The 23953-nt window shown below is 41.7% G+C and overlaps 1 protein-coding gene across 9 annotated transcripts in view; it reads left to right on the forward strand.

Annotated features, from left to right (window-relative positions):
- The window catches only part of PHACTR2 (phosphatase and actin regulator 2), a gene marked incomplete at its 3' end in the record, with an annotated part of 267951 nt that extends 249572 nt beyond the window's left edge, over nt 1–18379 (forward strand). For 5 of the 9 annotated variants that reach the window (XM_084777047.1, XM_084777043.1, XM_084777041.1 and 2 more), the window contains one exon: nt 235–315. In XM_084777047.1, coding sequence (XP_084633173.1) covers nt 235–315 — 81 coding nt within the window. Of the gene's footprint in view, nt 1–234; nt 316–11601 lie in introns of those variants that run through there. The other 4 variants (XM_084777040.1, XM_084777046.1, XM_084777044.1 and 1 more) reach the window with 2 other exon arrangements.
- Between the last annotated feature and the right edge of the window lie 5574 nt (nt 18380–23953).

Below are 23953 nucleotides of genomic sequence, written 5' to 3' on the forward strand. Positions count from 1 at the left end.
TCACACTGAGGCTCAGAAAGCCCCAGATTTTGAAGGTTTTCTAATTTATAATTTTTCTATGAGAGATGCTCACACTGTAACATGTTTCACCTATGAAATATTATTCTGGGATAAAATTAGTGATTCTTTTCTCTATCCCAAAATATTATGTCATAGAACAATATCTGCCTTGTGGATGCTGTGTAGGTTGGGAAAATATGAGACCTAATTTCTGCTTCATTTTCTCCTGTTTAGGCGGCAATAAGAAAAGAACTAAATGAATTTAAAAGCACAGAAATGGAAGTTCATGAAGAGAGTCGGCAGTTTACAAGGTAGGTAGACAAGATTAATTTTGCATACCGAGAATGCTCAATGCAGCAAATTTCATTTCAGATGTACTGCATCACAGTTCTCCCTCTCTCTCTCTCTCTCTCTCTCTCTCTCTCTCTCTCTCTCTCTCTGGTTTTTCGAGACAGGATTTCTCTGTGTAGCCTTGGCTGCCCTAGACTCGCTTTGTAGACCATGCTGAACTCACAGCCATCCGCCTGCCTCTGCCTTCTGAGCGCTGGGATTAAAAGCTTGTACCACCACACCTGGCCACAATTTTATTTTTTAATGTGCATTAGCAGGAGATTGTCTAATGAATGTTTCTGCTTCCCTCACATTTGTATGTCTTTTTTTTCCCCACTGGTAAGCTAGAGTCCTGGTGGCAGATTTGAAGACATAAGTGGATCAGATTATAAGTGTCTAGACTTGGCCGATTAGCTGAGTTATGTCTTTTAAGAACACCTGAGCTAACCACACTGAATAAAATTTTTCCAGGGCCAGAGAGATGGCCCAGGGTTTAAGAGCAATCACTCTTCTAACAGAGGACCCAGGTTCAATTCCCAGCACCCACATGGCGGCTCACAATTGTCTGCAACTCCAGTTCCAGGGACCTCAACACTCTCATACATACATAAATATATGTACACAAACACCAATGCACATAAAAGAAATATGTGTGTATACACACACACACACACACACACACACACACACACACACACACACACACACATTCTAAAGTTAGGTTCCCTCACACACTTTCAGTGAAGTCTGAATCATTCCAAAGATCATTCCAACAGAATCATTTCTGTTTCTCTTTGGGGACCAAAAAAGCAAGTATTGTCGAACTCTGTTCTTGAGCTGGTGCCTGAAGTTCTGTGCCCTGAACAGACACTAGAGGTGGGCAGTGCAGGAGCATGTGTTGTTTCAGGATCACAGGACAATACGTAGTCTAGGAACTGAATTGTCAGAAGCTAGAACTTGCAGTGGGGAACCAAGTTTTGAGTTGCTCCTAAAGTCACTTACTGTGACGGCAGACAAATCTCTGAGAGAAACAGCCTATGATGAAAGAAGCCTGTAACGAAAGGAAGAACTCCTGAACCCAAAGACTTCAGTGCAGGTCTGACTCACTCTGCTGCTTTGGGGCGTATGACCAGGCTACACATCGTGGTGGCAACACATGCAAACACCACTCACCCCCACTGTGGCCCAAGAATGAGAATACAGAAGAGAAAGAGACATGCACCCCATCCTCCTCACAGGCATGTCCCCGATGACTGCAAGGTCTCATACTAGGCCCCACCCTTAAAGTTTACAGCATCCGCAGTAGAGCAACACTGAGGACCAAGACTTTAGCACATGGGCACCCAAGATCCAAATTTCAGCAACTGTAATGCTATGATTTTTCTTCCCACTGAGTTTTGGTTTTACAAATGACAAAAACTAGCCCTAGGTGGTTTCCAGTGGTCAAGGTGCTGTTCTCTACAGGGGACCTTGTCACAAGGTAAAGGAAAAGCAAATGGAACTTCATTATTTCATAGAAGGTACCTTCTGTGACACGTGTGAGGGCCCCAGTCACCACAGACATGCTCCGTGCCCATTGTTCACGGCGGGAGGTCTGGTGTGCCAGAGGTTCCCTTACTCTCAGCATGGTTCTTCTTCACGTGTGCCTCCTGTGTCCTTGTCTGTACTTGCCAACATACGTCCTGAGTGCAGCAGTGCCCTCGCTCTGGGGGCTTCCCTGTGGTGACCTTGGATCTGTAACATGCCAGACTTGTGCCCTCCCTGCTACCGCTGGGGTCAGGAAAAGTTCACATTAATGGGGGACGCCTGAAGTTGCGCACCTTTAGGAAAACTCATCATAAAAAGGCAACAAGGATAAGTATAGAGGCACAGAAATGGCTGGGGTCTCCACGCAATTAGGGAAATGGCTTGTGTTTGTGTGGCTGAGTCTTGACCCCCGAGTTATAGCGTCTTCTTCACTCATCCTGCCTGGTCATTCAAGCCAGTTTCGCCTCTGCATAGCTTTCCTATAAGTCATAAGGTCCGATGACCTTATTTCCATTTGATAGCACGAGGTGAGAATAAGCTACAGCAGAATATAAGCAAAAAAACAAAAAACCAAAAAACAAAAACAACAACAACAAAAAAAACCCCCATGCATTCTGTATAAGTTCTAACTCTCTGAGACAGATTTAAACTAAAAGGCCTTCTTTCTGTTGTGTTCTCTAAGCAAATTCAGTAAAAACCAACCGTAGGGGGATGTCAGCAGCATTTCTTTTTATGTCTTATTGTACACCAAATGATGTGTTTTCATTACGGATCTGAACGGTGTAGAAGTGTATCGGTAAAAAAATCAACCCCCTCCTTCTCCACCCTCGCCTTTATTCTCACAGGTAAGTGCTAGTTAAAGGTGGAGTGTGCACCCCAAGCCATTTCTTTCTATTCCTGTGCGTTTACAAACTCACCTACATATGGTGTATGCTTATGTCCACTCTCTCACTCACATAGAGCATGTGGAAGGTCAGTCCTTCTTCCTGGAGTGTATGCCACTCCCCTCCATGCCTCTGGTGTCCCATAGATGAGATGCTATTCACTACTGAACGGGTACTGCTGGGTGCTTATGATGCTGTGCACTACTGACACCATGCTTATGTCTGGGTACACATGCCAGCATTTCTGTGGTTGCCCTTTTAACTGGATTTCCTAGGATTCATGTGTTTTATAGCCTTTGAAAGACTCTTCTCTGTTATCTTTCAAAAAAGGCACTTAGGTTACTGACCCACAGTTGATGAGCACGCTGCATACTCAAGTCTCCCTCATCAATAGTTGGGTCAACAAGTGCCTGCAAGATTTATATTCTACAGGAAGAACGTTCATTTCTGTAAGATTGGGCGTCTTCTCTTAGCTTTAGTGACCCCTTTTAGTGTTTGATTTTTGTATTTAGACCTTTGCTAATTTTCTTTTGGGATTGCCTGTATTTTGTATATAGATTAGTAAAAAAACAAACAAACAAACAAACAAAAACAAAAAACTGGGATATAAGTCATCAGTATTAGGCTGTCAGGCTTTTAGCTTGTCTCACTACCTTCTGTGTAAATATTTACACACTGAAATCTTTCTATGTTGTTACTTTTTATTTCACTGTTTTTTCTGTGCTTTACAGAAGGTAACCAGGACTATACAAGTATTGTTTTTAACTTTTTCCACACTTTAATCTATTAGACCCCTCTTTCTGTTTATGGTCCGAGAGCATACACGAACTCTACTTTTCTAAGTCAGTGGTCAGTGGTCTCTGTGCTACGTATCACCTTCTGGATGTGAAGCTCACAGTCTGTGTCTGGCTTCCACATTATGTGCTAAGGAGCATTGACTGCCCCTGCCTGTGCTAGTGAGTGACACTCTTGAATTAGTCTTCTAGTGTGCTTTTCTGTTTAAGTGATTTTTTTTTTAACCTCCAAAATCCTATTAGCTATTTACTCCTCTGAAGAAATGCCAATCTGGATTTGCGTTTTATTAAATAATCTGTTGATATTTTCATTGTTTAAGTAAATGCTGATAGATGCTGACTAGGTAAGTTTTGAGGTGTTAACAGATCATGTTGAGGGGATACAGTTAAAAAGATTGTTTTAATGTATTGCTCAGCACTCTTTAAACTATCATTCCAGATTAGGAAAAATTAAATATTCATACCACCAAAATAAACATGCCTTGCTCGAGTTTTAAGACTTGGCAGTAAGGCAAATGTCTACTGCTATTTTTCCATTAATTTATATGACATCATTGGAGTTGCTTTCCAACTGGGAAGTACTTTTGGCTTTGGAGATACAAAACCATGCTGTGATCTTCATGTTGGTGTCAGTATTTTTTTTAAGAGGAAAAAGTTTTGATAAACACTACGATTTCTAGTCAAAATAATATGAAAATATGGCCACAAATTTCACTTATAACAGTGCTCATGTAAAAGACTGCAGCTTTTTCACCACTCACCCCCCTCATGGGTCATGGACACCCATCTCTTCAAACGCAGGCTAGACACATGGCAGCAATTCTTTCTTCTAGTCAGTGCCAGGCTTTATCTCCCATGTCACGTAAGCCTGCCTATCAGATCCTAAACCTCTGAGGCCTGCGCAGATTGAAGGCAGACCATAGGGAAGAGAGCTCTGTGCCCTCGTCAGCACCTGTTCATCCAGAGACTCAGCCACACAGCAACCCAGCCATCTCTCTGGAAACCCGGAAAGACTGTCTCCCTTCATAGCCTCTTTTGTTTCCAGGTCTTTGCAAAGACATCCAAAGGGCTGATGACACCACTTATCTTTGTGGAGGAGAGCTGGTAGCTGGGGCAGACACAGCAGAGAGTCTTTCGGCCACTGACCCTTTCAACTCTTTTGCATTTTTGAGACAGGAGAATGTCTTGACTAATCAACAACAGATATTTAAAAGAAACACTGAAGGGGTCCAACTCCTGAGACCCTGTTTCAATAGATGAGGACTCCAGTCTGGTGGTTTGTTTTGAATTATGTGTGGGCCTTGATATCACGAATACTTTAGCACAGTGGGAGGACACTTCTTTAACCTTCATTACAGCACATCTTCTGTTGTGTGTGCTGATTCTCAGCGATGAATTGTGTTGATCTGTAACACCCCTGAGTACTCCCAGTATTTTCCAGGGAGCTTTTTGGAATTGAAATGCAGGCCAGGGCCTTGCAACAGGGATGGGGACAAGAATTCGACCTGGGGCTTGATAAGAGACCAAGCTGTAACCTGCATTCCTTAGTTTATTAGCTGCTTCTCTGTGTGCATTCTGTATTTTCTCTCTTGGTTGCCCACTCAGCCCACTGCTTAAAACCCAAAAGTTGAACCTACTTCTACAGTGGCCAGCGTGTTGATTTACGTAGAGTCATTACATCCTCAAAAGACACCACCATGACAAATAGGATCTACTTCCTTTTTCAAAACAAATGGAATTTCTATAATATTTAATCCTATAAATTATGAAAACAAATTACTTAAAAAGTCATATTTTACTTAAAAATACGCTTAAAAGATTACAGTAGTAAAGCTTGGATAACTGGAATCTTCTGGATAGTATTCCTTTTCTAGTGATTTCATTGTGTTAACATATATCAGATTTATAATCAGGAGAGAATGTCACTTTTTACAAAAAAATTTTAGTTTTGCACACAATAACATTTTAGAGTACAGAGTATCTTCAGATATTAATAATGATATTTGCTTATGAAATGTTTGCTTACTAAGGGAGGGGTATTATCATACACACATGGATCATTGAATTGAAGCTTTTCAAATTAAAACAGGTCTCAAGAGATTTATTTTTTTGTATCATGACTAGTAGACAAACAGGAGATTGCCCGAGTGCACATGGTACAGTGATATATTTAAAATTCAAGTACATAGAGAAAACACCAGAAGCGAGATCCAAAGCTCTTAACAGTTTATTCTAGTTATAGGGTATGCTTTTCTTTTCTCAACTTCTAAAATGCTTTTCTTGTAAGATTACTACATGTGAATGTGCATTTCTTTTAAACAATAGTTTATATAGAGTTTATATAGAGACGAAACCACCCTTTCAGCTACCAGACAGGTGTGGCTTTTCAAAATGTGACATTGCAGGGACTATCATGGGAGCACAGCGCACCCTGTGGAGGGTCCACTGCAGAAGACTGAGAGGGCCGTTTGAGTCCTGGCTCCTTCCTTAATAATCTAGTTTCTTGTACCTAGACAGAGTCGTCCAGAGAGTTGTAAAACATTGCAAGCCTGGTTCAGCGTTGGGAATAAGAAGAACACAGGCAACATGTGCTGCAACATCCCAGAAGGAGACAGTGGTGGCTTAAGAGAGCGAGGCGTCTTCATTTAACAGGGTTTCTCGAGTGGCACAACAGTCAGGCTGCCATAAGGAAAGAGGGAAGTGGGGGCAGGGTCCCAGGTCAGTGGCAGTGCGCTCACCTCTGCCCTACAGGATCCTCAGCTTAATCCCAAATGCCATAGAAAGCATTCACAACTAAAGGGGGAGATGAGTTATCCAAGAGCTGTATACGCATCCAACACTGAAGCACACAGACAGAATATTTTACACTTGTGAGCAGTTTTATGTTTATACTGCCTGAATGCATTCATAGGAGGATGAGTAAGCATTTGGGAATGAAGGTCTGGGAGAACTGTCTTCGGTAAATTAATATTCTTCTTGGAACTCCATGACTGTAAGAAGTAGCCATGCTTCAATCCCTCTCAATAGTAGGAAAATAAAAAGTATGCGTGACAGCTTTTTTTTAAAGAAGAGAATGTCAATAATTTCACAAATAGACACATCTTAAACAAAGGATGGAGGAAAACCTTGAGTCCTTAGGGCAGAATTGAGTCTGTTTATCACTGGCTTGCCGCCTACAGCCAAAACTGTCGTTCTACCAGATAGGTGAAGTCCCTGGGAGATCAAAACCAGACATGCCTAGGGAGAGCTGCGCTTGCAGTGCCTCTGACCGTAAAATTCCACGGCCAAACTTGACTAGAGGAAGCCTAATTTTTTTCTAATTTTGCAGGATGTGAACATCTTTGACTGGCTTGGATACTGTAGGTTGTGTCTCTTTCCTTTACCAGAAATTAGGGTTTGTCTGTAAGAGGGGCTGCAGGCACAGTGCTAGCTGGCCACATTCTTTCCCCGAGCCAGTCCAAGGACTTGATGCCATATCACAGTGCAAACCAGTGGAGTTAATTCACTTTTCTACCCAGATTCTTGGGCAAATGGTGTGTACAGGAGAAAAATCTTAAGTGTTTTCTCGCCGGTTTGGAGAAGCTACAACCCAGGTTCTTTCTAGAAAATACCGGACATTAGAGAAGCCTATCTTCCTCCAGCACTGATGATTCGCATCGTCACTGGATCCATTTTTTTTTTCAAGCACCTTCTTCATCTCTTGTGGTTTTACAGATGGGAAGAGAAGATGTCGTGTGTCACTCTTCCCCACACTTGTCCTTTGAATTCAGGGCCAAAGGATGAAGGGACTTGGTGAAACACATGGTTCACAAGCTGGGAATGGGGTGAACAGCCGCTAACAAGCAGATTTCCATGGGGTGTCCAGAGAAGGTGAACCTGAGAGAGAGAGGCTGGCAGGTCCCTGGGTGAGGGCCACGAAGGGAGAGGCTGTTTGACTCCTGTCCCAAGCAACCCTGGGGCTCTGATCCATGTATCTTTTTTATTATTTTTCTTTTTTACATATACATTTATATCATTACCCACATATACAGTAAACTACCTACAACAAGAAGAACCAGGAAACAATCAGGAATTATATAAATGTTACATTCATAGTGTTTTGGCTATTTGTACTGGACAACCTTGAAGAAAACATCTTTCCTATCTTGGTGCATCTAAAATTCTGAATGTACATAAATATCTATCATATCTGTCATTATCAACTTAAAACATCCATCTAGACCTTAAAAACATCTTAACCCCTAAACAACTAAGCTCAATTGTAAAACTAAACTATCTGGTCTTCAACCGCATCAGAGACTTGAGAAGGAATAAAATTAATTATCTGAATAGACAGGAAGTGCAACTTAGCATCTTCCAAAATAAAAAAATAACAGAGACAGTTTGCTGCCTGAGCAGTCACCCAAAATCCTCTTTGGAACTTTGGAACATCATCTTCTGCCTTCTGGCCCAATATACATGGCAGACGTATTTGTGAGGCAGGAACTGTTGACGGCTTGCTTGCCCTGTCTTGGCAGAGTTTGGCTGTCAACTCTGCCTGCATCCAAGCTTGCCCATTTTTAGGCAGAATCTGTCTGTGGCAGAAACAAGGACATTTTGCCCAGTGGCTTGTTTGCCACATTTGAAGCCATCTCCATAAGGAGGTTCACTGATGCTCATCATCCTCTTTGAGGTAGGCTGGGTGTAGTCAAGAATTAACCTGTCTTATTAAAAAGAATCTTTAAAATAATAAAAACATCTTTAAATGCCATATACTGTAGGTCTCTGAGGTTTTTGAAGACCTTATCTAACTATTTTACCTTATTTATCTATAGAATTTAAATTATTTTATTTTTGTACATATACATTTATATTATTACACATATATACAATAGATTACCTATGGCAAGAAGAACTGTGACACAATCAGGAATTATATAAATGCTACATTCTTAGTGTTTTGGCTATTTGTATTTGACAGCCTTGAAGAAGACATCTTTCTTATCTTGGTATATCTAAATTTCTGAATGTAAATCAATCTCCATCACATATTATATTATCAATTTAGAACACCTATCCAGACCTAAAAACACCTTAACCCCCAAACAATTAAGTTTCACTGTAAAACTAATATACCTGGTCTTCAAATCTGTTGAACCTAGGATGTATATTCTTGTGGTAAAAATGAACTAGCAATTGGCATAACCATGATTTGATCAACTAACAATTAGCTTATATTACTTAATTACCCTAAGAAACCTGTAATAGTACTTTCAACGTATTGGAAGTAAACCTTGTATTATAGTTGTGTTGTATGGGTACAATACGGATTTAAAATTTCTTAACAACAACAACAAAAATAACTTCTGTATTTTTTTCCTGTTGTCATTGGCCCTTCCTCAATGGCATTCTGGAAGCTTCTGACAGCTGAGTTTATCATATAGTATATATTTACTTAAAATTCACTTGGGAGTCTTAAGAGTGAACTGTCCAGTTATATAAAACTGTTTGTAAAGTTATCAGGTCATTTCCTAAATGCCTTTGTAATGTGTATTCAGTTGTTTATGCTTTCAGGAAGTACTAATTAAGGACATAGAATAGGTTTGCAAGTTCTGGACCCTAGGAATTTAGTGCATATAAAGTTATGGTCCCAGATGTCATGATCTGATAAGGGAGAAAAATCATTTACAGTAAAGGGAATAGTTCTATGGAAAAAAATATAGCAGGATGCTGTGCAAGACAAGGGGACCACAGATTGGGAAACCAGGAAAAGGGAGTAGGTCTTGAGGAAATGACATTTGCGTGATTTAAATGACAGAAGAGAGCTTCAACCCCACTGCCTAGGGAGAGGGAAGGTCGCATCCCAGACTCAGGGGAGCAGATAAAGAAAAAAGCAGAAGCCTGGTATGTGGGCACTGCACGGGGACGGCATTATGCAAGGCTGGGGCATGGGTGGTGCAGGTGACAGGGCCAACAAAGCCCTCTGTCCCTCACATGTAGATGGTGGTGGCAGGGTGTCACACATTGACTCAAGGTTATGGTCAGTGGTGCAGTTAAGAACTGAGCTCCGGGTACACACATCTCCGTTTTAGCTTTGGCTCCCACCCTGGTTTGGGAAAGCTCCCTGGGTCTTATCTTGACTTTCAGATGAGCAAGGACACAAGAGTAATATAAAGACCCACATGTGGCCAATCTTGTTTTGTCTTTTCTTATATATTTTTCTTTCCTTTTTGAGGCACCAGAGATCAAACCTAGGGCGTTGTTCGTGCTAGTCAAGCATTCTACCAGCGGGCTCCCTCCCAGGCGTTATTTCCTTAAGCGTCCAGTTTATGGCCAAACTTAGTAAGAGACAACATTTACCAGGTAGTGCTTTCTGTGAGTGTGGAAGCTTGAATGAGAACAGCTCTTTCCTCTCCTCAGCTTCCCATAGCCCAGCAGCGGGGGCCTTCTGTGCAAAGACCCTACCGTGTAATGGTGACTTAACCAACTTAAACCAAAGGTCATGCAGACACAGAAGGAAGCAATTAATGCTTCCCAAAGAGGTAAAGAAAAGACAGTTCATGATCTCAAAGAATATGATTGGGCAAGCAGCAGTGGGAGGGAGGAAAGATAAAGGCGAGAGACAGAACACATAGATGTACATGTACGGGTATTTGGGGACCAGTGGTGGGGAGTAGTAACAGAGATGCACAGGTCCAGCCACATTCAGAAAAGATTCCATCACAACCCCAGGAAGTTTTGTTTGTAGATAATAAGGAACAACGGTACAGTTCTTTTGACAGCAAACTAGCCTAGTGGGATTTGTGTGGGGCAGGCATTCAACAGACAGGAAGCCCAACTCATTTACAAGGTAAGTGAGCAGTCAGCTGGAGAAAACACACGTCAATGTTGAGCAGAGCTGCATAAACATAAAATCACAGATGCAGCCTAAAGAGCTGGGTCAGATAAAGCTTTGTGAAGACAATGGCTTGCGACCTTGATCTTGATAACGAAAATAGAGATGGGAAGGGAAGGGAAGGCAAGGCATCGCAGTGGTTAAGGACAGCACGTTCTGAAGCACTTACTCCCTACCTTCAGGGCTGTTGAGGAACCATTATGCAGGGAGGGAAAGCCAGCTTGCTAGCTAACAAATAGCTTCCTAATGTGATGCTAACACAAGCTGGTGAGGAAAAATGATTGGACGCATGGGTTCAGGATTTGGTGACAAATGGAAACTGGCCTGAAGGAGAGAAAGGACTTGTGGATCTGGGACTCCTGTACTAAAGGTATTTTAGTAAACCATAATGGAAGAAAGTATAAAGGCAGGTTGGGGTAGGGGGAAACCTCTGTATAGTTGTGGGTGTGCTTTCTATGAGGTGTGGGCACCATCATGATGAAAAAGGCCCTAAGGTGTTTGGGAATCCAGGTGGATGGGCTAGAAAGATGCCTCAGTGTTTAAGAACAATAATTTATCTTCCAGCGAACCCAGGTTTGAGCCCCCAGACCCCACTTAGCATCTCAGAACTGTCCCTAACTCTAGTTTTAGGGGATCCAATGCCCTCTTTGGGCCTCCATAGGCACCAGGCATGTACATGGTGCAAAGACAAATACACAGACAAAACACTCACACACAAAAATCAATAAAAAGATAGATTGCCTTTCGTATCTACATGTCCATTTAAGACACATCTCACTCACACTCGGGAGGCAGAGGCAGGTAGATTGCTGTGAGTTCGAGGTCAGCCTGATCTACAAAGCGAGTCTAGGACAGCCAGGGCTACACAAAGAAATCTATCTCAAAAAGCAAAAGCAAAAAAAAAAAAAAAAAAAAAAAAAAAAAGACACATCTCACTCTTCCTAATGTGGGTTAGAATGTTACCAAGTGCCTAGTACTGGTTTGCTTAGATTATTCTACGAGCCTGAATACTATCAAGATCTTTTTCTAAGTACTTTCCAATAGAGCACAGAGAACAGTATTCTGTTACAGCAGCAATTTTACAGTAAAGAGGCGGGCGATATTCAGAACAGCCATCTCCACCTTCCTCGCTTCACCAAGTGCAGAATATGGTTCCATGCCAGACACTCATAGTTTCTCTTTCTTACTCCAGGTTTCACCGTCCGTAACGAAGTGTGGGACTGACCAGTCCCTGGCAGAGGGATCCCCTGCTTCCTGAGACCCTGACATCGCACTGAGATTTTGAATGTGTCTGTTTCCGTTTCTTTGTGGTGAAGGAGACGTGAGACTCGCCTTTGCTTGAGAGTGCTCCTCACCTTTGCTTGAGAGTACTCCTCGCCTTGACAGACCAGACCAGGCCAATGCGCTGAGACCCACATGCGGCAAGCCTGGCTGCCCGGAGTGCACCCTGCTGTAAGGGGCACTCTGGTTCTCTCAGCTGTTCCTCATCAGGAATCGTGATCCAAGAAGACAAGCAGAAGACAATCGCCAGTCCGACCACCAGAAAGCCAAATGGTATCGTGCGTGTGGGTTCACAAACAGTAGACATTGGGATTGCTGGTGGCCACCCCAACAGGATGGGAGCTAAAAAATAAGAAAGAAGGAGGATTTTTTTCATTATGTTAATGAAAGAAAAAAGAAGAATGAAGATAAGTATATTTTTGAAGTAGGCATTTGGTAGCTGAGAACTCACTAAGGGATTTGGAAACCTACTCCACCAACGCGAACTCCTTAACGACTTGATTCTAGAACATTCTTGTTTCACCAATAAGTTGGTTCTGTGTAGTACCAATTTTTTAATGTTGTGCCAGTGAACCCAGTTGCCAGAAACAAATGTGAGTGTTCATTAAATGCAAGAAGCTTCAGCCAACTCTTACCAAGCATGCTTGCTCGCATTGTGTTGCATGCTTTAAGTAGCACAGCTATCTACATGCCATTTTCTTATATTGCTTTCCTAATGTATGGCCCTCTACAAGGGTAACAGAACTAAGGTCAGATATAATATGACCCTGTAAAACTGTTGCAAGCTTTAGAAATAAATCTTCTGATCTTACCCTGTCTTAATTATCTCCAAAGCCAGGAAACTGTTCTTTATCTGAGGAAGACGATATGGACAGTCAGGACAAACCTTTTTGAAACCTCAATCCAGAGCTGCAATTTAAGCAGCATTCCCAGTTCTGAGGAGGGATTAGAAGAAGAAGAAGAAGAAGAAGAAGAAGAAGAAGAAGAAGAAGAAGAAGAAGAAGAAGAAGAAGAAGAAGAAGACAGGTAGTTTAAATACTGCATTATTTTTTTTTTAAGTTAGGTTGCTGCTATAAAAAACAGACAAACGAACAAAACAAGCACATGGAATTAACAAACATACCCTAAGGCTTAAAGGAACACAGAAAACTGCTGGTTTATGTAACTGAAACCTTACCTTCTATGATGCATCTGTGGATTGCATCCATACATACGGTATTTATCCCCATGCCAGAGAAGCAGTGAGACACCAATCAAGACCGTTTCCCCAGGACCCTATAATCAGTCTTGTTTACATTAAGAAGCTTCTTCCCTCAAACTGCTCTTCTCTGTGGCATCAGGCCCCAGCACAGAACCCCAGAAAGGCTCACTTGTGGATGCTGCCTTCAATTTCATTGTCCCTTAACAACTGTTTTTGAGCCCCTTGGATTTAAAACATACTTTTTTTTTTCAGAAGGCAGAATCTATACAGAATCTATCTTCTTCTTTGATCCAGAGCTATGATGGTTCTGAAGTGTTTCTGCTTCAGAACGTGGAAGCCTGTAATTTTCTATTTCTACTGAAAAGTCAGCATTTCATCAGTTGAGTAAGTGTATATCCCACCACTCTGTGGTATTTGGAAGAACCACTTGAAATTTGATGGTTTCATTTAAAAGTGAAAGTGGTTAGCTGCAGTTGATCATTATAAGAAGCCAGCAGGGCCATTCCATGAGGTAACCAGCATTACCGTGCCCTTCGCTGTGCTTAGCCGTTTGCATCAATAAAACAAGGCTGCCATCTACACTAGTTCGTTTCACTAATGGCACAAGATAGACTTTGCTTTTGAAATGATGTCTCTGAGTGCCCTGGTATTTGCCGTCGGCTGCGGGCTTGTTCATGCTGTTGCTGCTTTGCACTGCTGGGCTTGAACCAGGGCCTTGTTCACGCCCTGCACACTCTTAACCCCTGAGCGACACCCCTAGCCCTTGTTTGTTTAATAATGTCTCAACTCAGCTATAAAAAATTAACTTTGTTCTCATTATTTGCAAAGCAGTTTTCCTTCATGGTATCCTACTATCATCCTAGTGTCATGAGAAAAAATGCCAAAGCAGATAATGCTTCTTTGTTTATGCTTATACTCTCAGAACATTTTTAAACCTCTAATTGCATGTTCTCCATACATTGTAAATCCAAGACAGAGGCACCAGTTTGTCATTCAAAGTATATATCATAAACATGTCTATTTGGTTGGTTAAAAAGAGCAACCTCCCCCCCCCCACCCACTAGTGGTACAAAGTATACAATTTTTACTTTGCACAGTGATAGTCACCCACTACAAACAAAACAAAACATAAAATGCCTTCCATGCCGAAAGCCCCAGTTCAACCCCCAGCACTGCACAAATGAAAATGTGTCTCCTTGACATGATTGGTCAGATTTATGGTACATACACCTTTTCTTCATACGGATTGACTCATGTAGAGAAAATTTTGCAATTGAGAGAGAAGTTTAAATAGCTAATATTTAAATAATTGGAAGCACTGATTACTTCACTACAATGATCTATTACATATTTTTTTAAAGCCATGGAAAGAATTAGAATACCATGCTCCAAGCTGTAGTTCTCAGAATTAGGCTCTCTTTTCTTGGTTAATTTTTAAAGGCAGAAAAGTGTAGAAGCTGCATCACCTCACCAGCAGTCCATCCACAGGTCTCCTCCATCCAGGCAACCCCACAGAAGGCAAAGGCATGGCTCCCTTTCCCTGTAGCCAAGCCACTGCCCACTGCCAGCATTTCTGCAGCCCAACCAGCACGCTGCTATTCTCTAAGAAAACAAATGTAGGCAGAAACTGGACTTGTTTTTTGTTGCAGTTGTAGCACAATTCTAGTTTTCCACTAACACATACCACTAGGCCAGTGGTGCAACCAAGTTTTCCTGACTCCTGGGATACGGTAAAGACAGAAGATTAGCTCTCACTGAAGGTCCCACCAAGAAAGAACTAGACCGAATAGAAAAGCCAAAGTGGCCATTTCCATCCTGGTTTTTAACGGAGGAGGGAAACTCTGTTGGTATTAAGGTTATGGGAAGGCACTAAGTCCCCTTCATTCAGCAACCTCATGGTCATTAACAACCAACATGACAAAAGCAACTCTCTAATCCGTACTCACTTGGGCCACCTTCACTGGTGACTTCCTCTACACGAGAAATGTCTTATAGCTTTGCATTAGCTGTAATTTACCTTTATGTTTATTCCTCAAACCATTTACCCAAAATCTATAATATTCAGAGAAGCATCTTGAGTGTTTAAAGGAAAGGCAAACATATCGGTCTCTCTGGCTTTCCCAGAAAAGCTGCCTTTCTGGTTTCTCCTTCTCATCCTTATTGGCCACACGAAGGCAGTCAGTTATCTGTCCCTGGCATGAGGAGGGGGTTCTGAAATGTAATTGAAGATATATTTAAGGAAATAGAAGAATCGAATATACTCTTCAAAAATCAACAAATAATGAAAATGAGTTGTGAGCCCATAGAAACTGCCAGGCTATATGCCCTGAGTTAAGTCAGTGATGCACTGGCACTTTTTAAAAATACAGTAGTTTGCGCTTAAGAGAGCGAAATGTGGGTTGACACCACATGCCCAGATATACCCACACCAACACAGGGCAGACAAAACCTGTAAAGATTAAGCTACGGACACAACAGAAAGGCCAGTCTACCACATAGCAGTGTGTCTACATTTGAACAGTTAAAAAAAATTATTTTCTTCATCTCTTGCTCAAAATTCCCACCCTGTGTTATTTGCGCATGGTCCTGGCAGTGGTTTTTTTTTTTTTTTCCTGGCAGCGTATTTTAAAGAAATAATCTTTCTTTAGTGTTTGTGAAACAGACTTAATCTAATACAGGATATATGGGTTTATGTCATTTTCCTCGGTATGCCGCAGTTGTTTATGCATTCCTACGTCCTCGCGTGAGTCACTTATCACTAGCAGCACAAGAAGCTGTGCTTGAGATTATTTTCCTTCATGTCCTTAGCATATACAAGTTGTCCCTTCAGCCCTTAAAATGATTAATCTTTTGTTAGTGTTTGCTGTCTACTCACTGGCGATATGTTTTATTTAACAAAGCAGAATGAACCTTTAGAAGATACGTGCTCGAGGGGACAGCAGTGACGGAAACAAGCGATTGTCACATTAATGGGAACAGCTTCCTGAGGGAAGGAGCATTCCTAGGAAACTCAAACTCGAGCTCCAAAGAGGGACCCTAGGTTCCACTAAAGCAAGCAGGGACCGAAAGGTGACAGAGCTAAAGACAGAAACCCCCAAAACCGTTCTCATTTCTGTTATTTACTTTTCCTATTTGTTCAGCCTACAACCTTCTTTCAAAGCCTGAACCATTATTAGCATTTTTAGAGAGCAACTGTAATATAGACCAGCCTTTGGGGGGGGGGGGAGGTTGGAGTTTTTTGTTTTGTTTCTTGGAGTTTTGTTGTTTTGTTTTTCTTTGCTTTGCTTTGTTTGTTTGAGGCCAGCCTCATCCCAAACTAACAAAAATCTCATTTTATAAACTGCAAGGTTTTTTGGCAAAGAAAGTAGGGCCCTGTGGCTGCTACTCCTACCTAATGCCAATTTCTAGCCATTTTGGGTTTTACTTCAGGAAAATGCCACTCAGCTTGTTGGTTCTCTATCGCAGCTGCATGTGAACAAAGAGCCGTTGACAGATGTTTCCCAGTGCGGATGCTGTTGGCATTTGGCTCTGGACAATTCTTTGCTGTGCTGAAACGTGCCACATGTTGCAAAACGCTCAGTATCCCAGGCCCCTGGTGACTCAACACCAGGATCGTTCCCAGGCATTGTGGGAAAAAAAAGCCTTCCCACATAGAAGAGTGCACCCCTCACCTGAAAACCACCGTCTACTGCAACGAGGACACATGGTAGAAAACGCCTGTCCCCCAAACGCCATCTCTACTGCCTTGCACGTCCCCGATCTACTTCGCTCTAAAGCCTTTTGCTTAGATGCAGCATAAATGGCCTCTTCCCTAGGAAAGACATTCCCAGGCAGCCTTGTCCATCACAGTGGGCAGTGGGCAAAGTGACTTGGCCTGGTACTCCTGCAGGGAGCGCGTGAAGCAAACTCTTGGTGATTGACGTTGCTGCTTCAGAACTAGACTGCTGGTCATCAGAACACAGTGGCCCTGAACAATCCATCATTCTTTTGAAAGTTGACATTAGGTTCTACCTGGTTACACCGTAGTTGCAAAAAGACTCTCCCTCCCTCCTATTGACAGCGCGGTTCAGCCACACAAATAGGCAAAGATCCCACCCCCCACCCCCCCCACCCCCGCCTTGTAAACGTATCCACATGGTTCAGCTTTTCTAATAAGAAGTGCAAGTATGACATTGTGGTGGAAATGTAGGTTCAACTGTACCACATTCCTATTGCTCACAAGACGGATAGGCAGAACAAAATGAGTTTCCGCCCCCCCCCCGGGGGGGGGCAGCTAGATTAGCCTGTTGCTAACCATACGGAAAGATGATCTTCATGCCACTGTAATTGAATAGTCAATACGTCTTGCAAAATAACTCAAATGAATTGCAGCTAGCTGCAAGGATGGAATTAATTCCTCCCACTCTAATATTTGAATATTAAAATTCTAAAAACACTTTTCTTTTGAAGCAGAGCAACTCGGGAGTCAATAAAGGTGGTGACAGTGTAAACTTCTTGATGGTGCTTAAACATTCTTAGCTTTCTTAATAGCAGTATTTTTTTTTAAGAGAATATATTGAAGGAGTAAACGAGGCAGGACATCCCTCCACCCTCAGGTCAATTTTATGGTTTATTAAAATGCCAATAATATTTGTGCCACTTGCCAGCTTGCGGGGGCGGGGGGGGGCTTTTCCCTTAATGGGTGCTCCTGGTGTGATTTTTTTTTTTAACTATATCATGACATTGCCTAAAAAGCATCCACCATGAGAAATCGCCACTGTAGTGCTAACTAGCATTTGGAAAGAATAATCGAGAACTGAGGGTCAAACCACTTCCATCACTTAAACTATAGGCACTAATTCTTTAGTATTTCTTCTGCGGCTTAGACGAGTGCCGATACATTCAAAGCATCCCACACACACACACACACAAAAAATCTGCTGAAAATTCAAACTAGTCTTTCTTCTTCCCCCACCCCCACCCCACCCCTAAGTAACAGTGGTTTTTCCTGTAAGGGACTGTCTGTGTTCTTTTGTTATTTTGAGCTTTGGTTAAAGTGATGGTGATGGCAAACTCTTACCATTGTGAGGGTAGCTAGGTGAGTCTCCAGTGTGGGATCTAATCGTCGCACAGGTGTGCTGTCTGAAGGTGTTGATAACTGGACCTGGGCCTGGAGAAGCACGCACAGTTCCTCCCTCTGGTTGTCCTTAATCCATTACTACATCACAGTATGTGGGTATGATGCCCGCAATATACACACCGAAGCACAGGTATTCCACGACTGAAAGACCATGTATTATCTTTTTTTTTTATCCCACATTGGTGTTTGTGTTATTTAAAATGGAAAATTATACTCTATCTGGTAGTATAATACAATAGGATACTCTGCTGTGCACAATTCCAAGTGCCTTAGAACAACATTGTTTAGCTTTCCTAAGTATATGTATATGCGTATATGTGTGTATAGAATTGGGAAACGTTACCTCAATAAAATCATTGGGAAATCCTAGTTTTAGTCTGTTACTATTTGTCTTTTTTTTTTTTCAGATGGCGTTCAGTCTTTTTATTTTGTATTTCTTTATTTTTATTTTATGTGTTTTTAAGAGAAGGTCTCCCAGACTGGCCTCTAATTCAATATGAAGTCAAGGATAATCTTAAACTCCTAATCTTTCTGTCTCCACCTCCCAAATATGATGAATTGCAGACATGTACCACCAAGTCAGCATACATAGGTTTTTTTTTGGGGTGGGGCAACAGGGGGTTTGGTTTTTTGAGACAGTGTTTATCTGTATAGCTTGGCTGTCCTGGACTCACTTTGTAGACCAGGCTGGCCTCGAACTCACAGAGATCCACCTGCCTCTGCCTCCCGAGTGCTGGGATTAAAGGCATGCACCACCATGCCTGAATGCATAGGCATCTTAAAAGCTCATGGAGGTCTCATTTGTAAAGAAAGATTCAGATACATCTTATAATTACCTGATATTTCAACCCTACCTAACTTTTAATATATTTTGTATGTGAGGCCTAGTAACTTGTACTTTTAATTTTAAAAACCTACCTCAATAATTGTTGCTTTTTTTTAAGATTTAATGTGTGTATGTGTGTGTGTGTGTGTGTGTGAGAGAGAGAGAGAGAGAGAGAGAGAGAGAGAGAGAGAGAGAGAGAGAGAGAGAGAGAAATGGGGCAGAGTCAGGGTTCTCTAGACTTTTCTTCCAAAGGCCCCAAGTTCATTTGCCAGTTCCATTGTCACATTACTACTTACAACTCTGGCTCCAGGGAATCTAACACCTTTGTTTGGCTTTTGTAGTACCAGCACCAGACTACCATGAGGAAATGTCATTGCTTTTCCTCAGTGATAACGCAATGTAAGCAAGGGAAGAAGCTGGGAGCGTATTTTAACTAGAAAGGGGATTTGAATAGGCCTTCAGGGTTTAACACACACTAACTTAGCTTCCTTCAGCTCCAGGACAAGGTCATGGATGATAGGAAAACTGAAAAGGAACCCGTGTGTCATTATTTTCCTAGACAAGATCTAGGGGAGAAGATGAAAAACCAGAACCATTAAAAAGTTGGTTTGCTCAGCCTGCCTGGAAAATGGTTGATATGTTCAAATGTTTTATGCTTTGTTTCAGTTTGGGTTGGGTTGGGTTTTGTTTTAGGACTTCCCTCTCTCCCACCCTACACCCAGGTGGGGAGGATTACTGATGATTGAACTGAGGGATCCCTGTTTGTCAAGCAAGTACTCTAGTGATGAGCTACTGCTGTCCTGGTTTTGGGTTTGGTTTTTCTGGTTTTTCAAGACAGGATTTCTTTGTGTAGCTCTGGGTGTCCTGGAACTAGCTCTGTAGACCTGGCTGGCCTCAAACTAACAGAGATCTGCCTGTTTCTGTGTGCCACCACCCAGCAATTTTTATTTTTTAGGAGAGATAAACAATACGAAGTTGGGTGGGTCCTTGTAAACTTTATCAAAGGAACCTGTAACTTATCCTCAGGACAAAAGGAACCCATTAATACTTTGATCTCGGGAGTAGCATTCTTATACTCACCTCAGCCGTCCTGACCGCAATGAACTAGAGGAAACAGTGTTGGAAACATGGTGGCTATTACCATTGCTATAGCCTGGTTAGCGGGGCAAGGTGGCTGCAGCCAAGCCATTTACTATTAGAACAAAGAAATGCCAGCTAATTTAAAGGGAAGCTGCAGTGTTGTATGTGGGGAAGGGTGGCAGGCAAAAGTCACATCTACACCTAGCCAGGCATCTGTGTGGTATAAATAATGGTGATGTCACTTGAACAGAGCCACAGAGATCAGGTTGACATAAGGTAGAGCTGGGTACAGAGAAGGAAGGCCAAAGAGCCCGAGGACACAGAGATGTGAAGCTTTTAGTCTTGGCCTTGCAATTCATTGTTTGGTTTGCCTTCTGCTGGGACACCCACATACTGATAGGTGTACAGGAGTTAATTGGACACAGTAGCCTGAAGGTCAGAGGAAGAGTCTAATTGGGAACCGGGGAGGTAGCTCGATGTGAGAGTTCATGTGCCAAGCCTACCTAAGTTCTGGGGTTCCATCCGCTACAACGCTGTAGGGGGGAAGGGAGAATGTCTCAGAGAGAGGGAATTGAGAAATACGAATACATGCAGTGGAAGTTGTGAAAATCAATAAACCTTTCTAACAAAAAGAAAATGGAGCTTAAGCCCATGAAATTATCAGCAGAGTCAAAATTTAACAAAACTATTTTCTCATTGCCTGACTTTGTCTCTAAGACCACAACATCAAATTATTTGCACAACATTGGGCATTTCTGATACTTGCTTGTTTTTAATTTTATAGGATTGTACTAGTTTCTTTAATTTTAAATAAAGTAAAATGGCCTTTGTTCAGTATATTAAATTATAAAGCAAATTTACATTTGAAAATTCACGAACCAAATTTATATATAAGAATATTATCTCAATGAATCAAACAGTTTATTTTTACTTCTTATTAGAATAAATTGTTCATTCTTTAATATGGTCACAAATGAAATTAGTTTATATTTAGTGGCTATATTTTGTGTACATATAGATCTATATGAGTTTTATCTCCATTATCCAAAAAAAGCTTAGTATTAGATGTGTATCTAATTAGAATATATATGTTGGGAGAGAGGGGAAGAGAGGCCTAAGTATAAACACAAAATTCACTCGTTTCATTGACATGCAAATTGCCTGAAGATCACTTTTACAACATCCTCAGCACATTTGTTCTTTCACAGTGTCTTGTCACATAACCTCAGATGTGTCATTTTCCACCCGTGCCATCATGTAACCATACCTTTAAAGAATTGATGGGTGTTGTGACACATGTCTGTGCTTCCACCGCTTGGAGGCAGGAAGATCAAGAGTTACATAGTGAGTTTGTAGCCAACCAAAGCCACGTGAGATCCTGTGGCCAAAACGCTAATAAATGCGACCTAAGAATTACACTCCTCACAGTGGAAAAAATGATATGTTCTCAGTACAAGCTACCCAAGGAACAGACAACGGTGTGTCTGTATGATATGGGTGTACAGAGGAAAGTAGATGTGTGTCTCATCAAGTCAGCAACATTCTTAGCATATGCTCATTGATAAAGGACAAGTGGCAGTGTCAACTTCCCTCAGTAGAAGTGTCTGTCATCTTCCCTCTCATTTCCTGAAACATAGCATTAAGTTCCTAAGTTAAATAGGTACATGATGCAATTAGCTCATTATCTCAAAAACTGTATCTTGTTCAGTAATATCTGTTACTCAAAGGAAAGGGAGTAATGATGACGTATGACTCACTTGCTTCCTAAAACTAAAGTCAATGGTACTGAAACCTAAAAAAGAAAACCTTAAAATTCCCTGCAGGACTACAGAGGGATAGTAAAGAAAATTCAGATTAATATTTGCAAGTGTATCTGTCAATCAAGTGTATAGATTTTGGATTCTAAGGACAAGAGTCAGTGAACAGAAAGTCAGGAAATATGAGGAGACTATGGCTGAAAGGATTTTTTTTTGGGGGGGGGGGTTGAGACAGGGTTTCTTTGTGTTAGCCTTGGCTGTCCTGGACTCACTTTGTAAACTAGGCTGGCCTCAAACTCACATTGATCCACCTGCCTCTGCCTCCCGAGTGCTGAGATTAAAGGTGTGCGCCACCACGCCCAGATTGGCTGAAGGGAATTTTAAAGAACACAATTAAAATCATGGGCAGTGATTATCCTTGTAGTCCTAGCTATCTGGAGGTTGAGGGAAAAGAATTACTCAAGATCTAGAGAAAACAGTAAGACTTTGTCTCATAAATAAATAAGTAATTGGATTTCTAGGGATAGAAGCAAGTAAAATATTTGAAAGTGAATCGTGCCAGAAATGTAAAAAGGCCAAAGAAGGGGAACCAGGGTCAGTGTGCAAGTGATCTTAACCCCACGATGTGAGCAAAGCTCGTGTCCTGACCTATTTCAGTGCTGAAGGTGCTGGTTTCAGAGACGGTGGTCCTGGGGCGCGATGTTCTTGTGACTGGGCCAAAAACTTGTGATCATTAAATGCTTACTGTAAACTAGGCACATTGCATGCATTTCCTTATTTAACGGCAACCCGTGAAGCTCCTCTAATGTGGCCGTTCCTATTTGACTTCGAGACGAGTAAACTGAGTCTCACTTGCCCCAAGTCACACAATAAGAATGTGGCAAAGATCCTGAAAGTAATCTCAGCCAGGGTACTGGTCACACACATATTGCTGTCCTCATGTCCCGCCCAAAGTAAATCCATGCTTCAGTAACAAACAAGGTCTCTATAAGTGAGCATCCCTTCCCATTCGGAATTTTGGAGGGCTCCATGAAGCTGACAGGAGGCCAAGCACTGTTCTTATTTCAAGGTTAGCTAAGTACGTGAATTCTACCCAGCACAGGTCCAAACGCATTTCCAAATGCCTTCCCTTTCTCGCTGTAGAAGAACTGTTTAGGTCTCCATTTACACATGCTTCCAAATGTTCCTTCCCTACTCATGCCCCAGTTCTTGGGACCAAATGTAACATTGACCTATTGTCTCATTGGTAAAATATAAAACAGAATCCTTAACACATGCTAACTTTACAGTTATATAAGTAGCATCATTTAATCATTTAAAATTGATGACTTATAATACTAATTGGCCTAGATTATATATTTCTAACCTGTTTAGACCTTGCTTCTATTTTCACATGTGCCTTTATATAATATATTCTGTTCTCTGTGTTTAAGAGTCATGTATTGGAAGATTCAACCAATGATAAATCAAAGAAAGCACTCTTTAACATTGTGTTCTTAATGAATATATATTCTCACTAGTTATATTCCACATTTTATTGTTACTACATAGTCCAGACTGGCCTGGAACCCATTCTACCTCAACCAAGCAGACCTTGGATTATAGGTATATACCACTACATCTAGGTCAGACATTTTTTTATTGTTTCCTACAATACAGTATAACAATTTCATAGCATTGACCTTGTACCTGGCTTGCACCTCAGCTTCTAAGTCATTCGAGATTATTTTGAATGTCTAGATGAGGTTCATAGGGACTCAGGGACCTACTGGAACCAGTCTCCTACAAGTGCAGAGATACGACATGTGTAACAGACTTTTCCTGGAGAGACATAAAGAAATGTCTACTCACCCCAGGTAGGGAACTGACAAATGATCAAAGTGCAGTTACCACAAATGTCCAACTCGGTGAGCCACTGAGTTTTATTGGGGGTAATTTAAAGGATTATGGGTGGGGAGGGTTACTTACAGGTGCAGAAATGACACAAAGACAGCATCACCAAAGCCCACCCCAACTTGGGTGACAGCTCACTAAACCTGGGATGCTGGAGCACTTTGCAAGGCTCAAGCAGGTTGAAGAGTGTCTTTCCAAGTGACTCAGTTGAACAGGGCCTCTTCAACTGCTCTTTGTTTTCTGAACACAGTTTGGCTGGTCACAGCTTCTTCCTGGCTGCTAGGCTTGTCAGGGGGTGACTCTCAGCAGTCTTTATTGTTTCTGCACTCTTGAGGGACGGGACACTAGTGCATCTGGTCAGTTTCAGAAACTTCCTTGAGGTATTTG

This window comes from Acomys minous, assembly GCF_964271855.1.
Source record: "Acomys minous genome assembly, chromosome: 3".
Taxonomy (NCBI): domain Eukaryota; kingdom Metazoa; phylum Chordata; class Mammalia; order Rodentia; family Muridae; genus Acomys; species Acomys minous.